The 5903-nt window shown below is 37.7% G+C and overlaps 2 protein-coding genes across 2 annotated transcripts in view; both read left to right on the forward strand.

Moving 5' to 3' along the window:
• Window positions 1-5903, forward strand: part of LOC107716256 (uncharacterized) — a 90134-nt gene that overhangs the window by 75260 nt on the left and 8971 nt on the right. The gene's annotated exons all lie outside the window — the stretch shown is intronic.
• LOC107716269 (histone acetyltransferase p300-like) lies at window positions 1031-4128 on the forward strand. Its single transcript, XM_016522650.1, has 5 exons — window positions 1031-1152; window positions 2596-2667; window positions 2835-2934; window positions 3021-3138; window positions 3305-4128. The coding sequence occupies exons 1-5, from the start codon at window positions 1116-1118 to the stop codon at window positions 3413-3415; spliced, it is 438 nt and encodes a 145-aa protein (XP_016378136.1). The 5' UTR covers window positions 1031-1115; the 3' UTR covers window positions 3416-4128.

Genomic DNA, 5903 nt, shown 5'->3' on the forward strand with positions numbered 1-5903 from the left:
TCCTTTAGTGGACTTAGATATCCTAGGTACTACTAAAAGTCCAGAGTTTTGTGACCTTAAAGAGCGTGATGGATTATAGGGCATAAGAAGATCAGTTACAAATAAAGTGGATTTACAGCCTAAATATATGTGTATTTATATATACAGCATACGCAAAGATTGCTGTAAGGGTCTTTTAATTGCTAAAGCTTCAGCAAGTTCATGCTATGAGCAATATCTAGCCTAGTCTTTGCTATGAGATACGGGGTATTTCTTCAGATGAGCGCTGCCACCTGTAGGTTCTGTGTGAACATTACTCGTGCAGCAGCTTTGAAGCATGAGGGCTTCACCAGAGATGGTTGGCTCCCCCCACATTTGTCACGGGTCACCTGGGGTCTCAACAAGAGCAAGAAGTGCTATCGGTTCTTGTTCCAATAGACTGTTTCTTCCTCTGCTCAGGACGCTCTCTGGCAGCAAAATGGATTTTCCATTTGAAGAGGAATTATTGCAAAACAAGAGCAAGAAGTGCTATCGGTTCTTGTTCCCATAGACTGTTTCTTCCTCTGCTCAGGACGCTCTCTGGCAGCAAAATGGATTTTCCATGCGGAGCTGCTGTTCATAACGATTCAAGCAAAAAAACATATGTTTGTGACTTTTATCTGATCTAACTGGGAACAAGGGTGAGATTGAGATTCATTACGCGAATGCTTGGCTGAAGAGATGTGTCTTTAATCTAAACAGAGAGAGTGTGTTTGAGCCCCGGACATTATCAGGAAGACTATTCCAGAGTTTGGGAGTCAGATTGGAAAATGGTCTCCCTCCTTTAGTGGACTTAGATATCCTAGGTACTACTAAAAGTCCAGAGTTTTGTGACCTTAAAGAGCGTGTTGGATTATAGGGCATAAGAACATCAGTTAAATATACAGGAGCTAAACCATTTAGTGCAGATGAGCGCTGCCACCTGTAGGTTCTGTGTGAACATTACTCGTGCAGCAGCTTTGAAGCATGAGGGCTTCACCAGAGATGGTTGGCTCCCCCCACATTTGTCACGGGTCACAACAAGAGCAAGAAGTGCTATCGGTTCTTGTTCCCATAGACTGTTTCTTCCTCTGCTCAGGACGCTCTCTGGCAGCAAAATGGATTTTCCATTTGAAGAGGAATTATTGCAAAACTGTAAGTACACGCTGGTTAAATAGAAAATGATTTGAAAGAGTTTATGTCGTTATTTTACCCAGGTTAAGGGAAGATGAAACGCCTTCGAACTTATTTTACTTCCTTGTGTGAAGTACAAGAACGACTGTTGAGCAGGCCCATCAAATATTTTTGAAAAGTTACAGATCAGAACGACGTAAAAGAATCCGTGACAATGACTGAAAAGAATACACATTAGTATCATTTTGTAAAACGTTTCAAGCAGAACATAGCGATGACGTTAACTGTTTACAAACAAACACTCGACGACGACACTTCCGGGATCATCTTGGAATTCGAATCCAAAGAAGAATTGTATTGGCGTTCGTTCTTATTATCTGAAAATCTTTATGCCACGAATAGGGAAATAAATGATGTTCCCTGACTGTTCCGGGAAAAGATTCAAAGTGTCGAGAGCAGTGTTGCCAACTAATTTTCAGGGGAAGTTGCTAAAGGAAGTTCGATTTGTTGCTAAAAGTTGCTAAATGACGTTGTGATGTCATTGCGTGATGACGTCATTACGTAATCACGACGCAAAATTGTGTCACTACATTAAAAAATATATATTTTTATGTTAATTTAGATTTGTTCGTAAAATAATATAAATGCATAATATAATGTTAAAATATAAATAACTTTTTTTCATATACAACATTGAATTATTGAACACTTACACATTTTTGAACTATTACAAGTTTTTTTTTTTATTAGCTAGTAAACTAGTAAAACTACACATTCTGAACAATTATAGCTTTAAGCAGTGTATTAGTAGTCAGTATGCTACACTCTAAGAAAATAATTCACAGGTTTTTACCTGCATTTTAAATTACGCATTGTATTTTGTGTTTTCAGGTTACAGAATTGCTAAGTTGGCAACACTGGTCGAGAGTGTCGAAAACAGCGCCATCTGGTGGCGACGCGTCCGGTGTGCGATACATGCGATTGTGCGAATCGGTGCTTCTCGTCCTTTGTGCGACCGGCCCAAGTCTTTATATTTCTCTTCAGGACAGTAGGATTTCACTCAAATTATCATAATTCATAGATGCCGGGCATCACGATTGCCTCTTCTTTAAAGTTATGAATATTTCATCCCCCCCCCTGGAATTTTGTGAGTAGAATAAAAGCAACGAATAAAAGCGAATTAAAAACGTTGCGTTGCTGAAATAATAGTAGGCTTCTACTATTTAATTTAATCTTTTACTATCAAAAACTGTTAAATCGTATCACTGTCAAACATAAAGCCATTTATTTATGTTGCCAAGTTGTTGTTGTTGTTGTTTTTATGCCTGCAGTGCATTTTACTTTTATAAGCATAATATCTACATTTGATTTTTATTATTACTTTGGCTTATAAATCAGCTGTTTTTGGACCGCTTTATTGTTTATTGATTTATTAAATTTTACATTGATTTCTTCTGTTTTCAGTGACACTGGGCTCTCCTGACACTGACATTCAGGCTCCTCTCGTCAGTCAAGCAGCAGCATCCATCAGCAGCGGCATGCACCATATTCATCATTAACCTTAATTACTAACCTCATCTGGCATTATATTGAATAAAATTGACCATTTAATAACTCTGCACACAAGTGCATCAGTTTTCTAGTCCATAAGTAAATGTAGTTTGTCTGATGAAAGATCCCTCTAAAATGCTAATCCTCCACAGGGAACCTTTCTGCATCTGTACCGCTGTCACTACCTGGCATGAAGAAGTCCTGGCATGAGAACATCACTCAGGACCTGAGGAATCATCTAGTGCACAAGCTGTGAGTTCAAGAAGAGCTGTCTCTCATCATAATGGGTGTCTTTGGTTGTTTTTGAGCATTTTTCAATTTCTTAAATGCTCTTGTAGGGTTCAAGCCATATTCCCCATCCCAGACCCTGCAGCACTGCAGGACAGACGCTTGGGGAACTTGGTTGCTTACGCACGTAGAGTTGAAGGGGACTTATATGAGTCTGCCAACAGCAGGGTAAACCACATAAGCTTTCATGCCACATTTCAGCCTGATTTATTATTATTTTTGCCTTTATTTACACTAGAAAAGCCTGAATTTGAACCATGATTTCATGATGCCTCAACCTTATTTTTATTTGGTGATTTTGTCCTGTTTTTATGTCTAAATGTCTTGTGTTCAGGATGAATATTACCATTTACTGGCCGAGAAGGTCTATAAGATCCAAAAGGAACTAGAAGAGATGAGAAAGTCCAAACTGTCAAAGCCACTCACAAACACTCAGGATCCTTAACAGTCTGATTCATCAGTCGAAAGCTACAGGACCTGAACAAGCCATCGGCCAACAAGTTATTTTATTGGACCAGATATTAAGTTATTTTTGGACCAGATCAGTCGTGTGTCACTCAGAATGTAGAAGGACTGAGGGATCTCATTGGAGTTTATAATAACAGTCAGTATGTGCAGCTTCATGAGCATGAACATACATCTGTTATTCTTGATTTGTTTATTTCCATGTTTATTTCATAGTTTTTCTCATGTGTATACAGGAATATTTACTCTATTCTATGTATTACTTATACTTACCATTTCTGATTGTTCTTTGCTCTTTACATTCTGTTGTTGAATGTTAATGTCAAGTTAGAGGAATAAGTGAATGTCTCCACCTAAATGTTTTCAGCGTCACCGGATGATGTTGTGAAGCAGTAATTCTCTGTGGTCTTTGTATGATATAACAACACTTTGTGCTGAATTTGTGCTGCTCAAATGAAGACAGACTGAGCATTAAGATAGACACAACTGACATTATTGAATACACTTATTTTTACAATCACTTATGTTCTCCTGATTCCTCCGTCAGCTGAGTTGACATGACAAAGTTGACTGGTTTTGGATTTCAGACAAAACTCTGATATTTAGACATATCTTTTGATGGACAGAGATCTGCTAAAGAGGCTGGCTGTTCATTTTACTGTAATCCTTGTATTAAACATTTGCTGGCATTAATGTTGTTGTGAATAGTTGTCATTTACTTATTTTCCTTTCTGCAGCATATTTATGACAAAAGTGATACTAAAAACAAGTGAGTGAACAAACACTAATAGCATCTGACATTCTTTTGCCAAACAAAGCTTTAATTTTTACTGTCTTATATTTGTCTTCCTCAGTAAACGCTAAGCATGCAGTGTGGGATCTGAGAGTCGTCGTCTTTACCTCTGAAAGTCTCTTTGTCTTTTCTCTGCTGATTTTTCTCATGTTTGGACCCTGTAAGTAACTGGAATTGTATCCTTGTTATCCTTACAAATAACTGAAATCTGTTTAATGCCCCTTACATTCAATGCGGCTGGTCAAAATGTTTCATTGATGTTATTTAATTATGCAAATTTGCATTCTTCCACTATAAAATCTAGGCTAGTTCCAATAAAACAGAGCAATTTGTTGTAGAATTGCATGTTTGTTAAATAAAATAAAAATATAGTTGTAAAAACAAAAATGTAAGTAATTGCAACCTTTTATCACACAGTTCTGACTTTTTCTCGCAATTGCGAGATATTAAGATATTAATTGTTAGATATAAACTCACAATTCTGAGAAATACAGTCTGAACTGTGAAATATAAATTTATAAATGTATAAAGTTAAAATTGTAAGATAAAAAGTCGCAGTTACATTTTGTATATTTTTATTTCATGGCAGAAATAAGCTTCCATTCAGCCATTATATCAGCTGAGGTTGTAGCATATCTGTGCTTTAATAGAGCTCACTTTTCTTATCTCAGGGACCTACCTTAAGTTTACTTGATGTAGAAATGCATTTGCATTTGTCTTGTGTAGAAAGCAGTGAGGTCTGGTGAGCAGAACCAAGATTTTCAGGCAGTGGTGAGGCCAGACATTTTTAATTGATGTAAACTATGGCAACAGTTTGGATGACAGTTACTGTATTGATATGCAGAAGGCTTCACTTCTTATGTATGCCATATATCCATTTCAAAAGTAAAAATTTACACATTACTGTATGCGGGATAGTGATCGAAAGAGACTGGATAGGATTCAACGTCATTGTGATATAGAAAAGAAAAGAAATATGGGCACAAAGGCAAAAATACAAAATTAGAAAGGCAAACACAGAAAATCCACCTCAGCCATTGATTGACAACATGGTCTACAATAGTGGCCCTTATTTCATCTGATATGCGCCTCTGTCCTTGGCCTCTTCCTCTGTTTTGCCTCTGTACCCTTCCACCATGCATCCTTACTCCTCTTCTTCCTCTCGACTGTTGACCCTGATCGTTTTCTGGATGTTCATCCATTGTCAGAATCTGTAACTCTTGTGTTGTCCTCTGTCTATATATGCTTTCCAACTGAAGGTTCATGAGATGCACCTTTGAGCAATTTCAGAGAACTGGGCTGCGTTTCCCGATAACGGTGTCTCTTAGCGCGCTACGAAGACTCTAAAGATACACCTTAACTAGGGGTATACCTTTCCTAGGTGTGTTCCCCGAACTATACCTTAGGATGTTGCTTAAGGTAAACCTTCTTACGTGCGACGTTAGCAGGTGCTGTCCATGGCAGTGGTGCTGATTAGGTTGATATCGATGGCTCGAGAATCGATTGTTTACTATATACAGGAGCTCCTTCACTGCGTTATAGAGCGGGTAAAGTATTGAGAAAGCGATGTTCATTATAAAGAAGCACTTTAGAAATATTAGAAATTGCATTTATCGGGGCTCACTGCATTTATAAAATAATCCAAATTTCAAACTAAATGCAACCTTGGATATCA

The sequence above is a fragment of the Sinocyclocheilus rhinocerous genome, unplaced genomic scaffold, assembly GCF_001515625.1.
Source record: "Sinocyclocheilus rhinocerous isolate Xijiao unplaced genomic scaffold, SAMN03320098_v1.1 scaffold960, whole genome shotgun sequence".
Taxonomy (NCBI): domain Eukaryota; kingdom Metazoa; phylum Chordata; class Actinopteri; order Cypriniformes; family Cyprinidae; genus Sinocyclocheilus; species Sinocyclocheilus rhinocerous.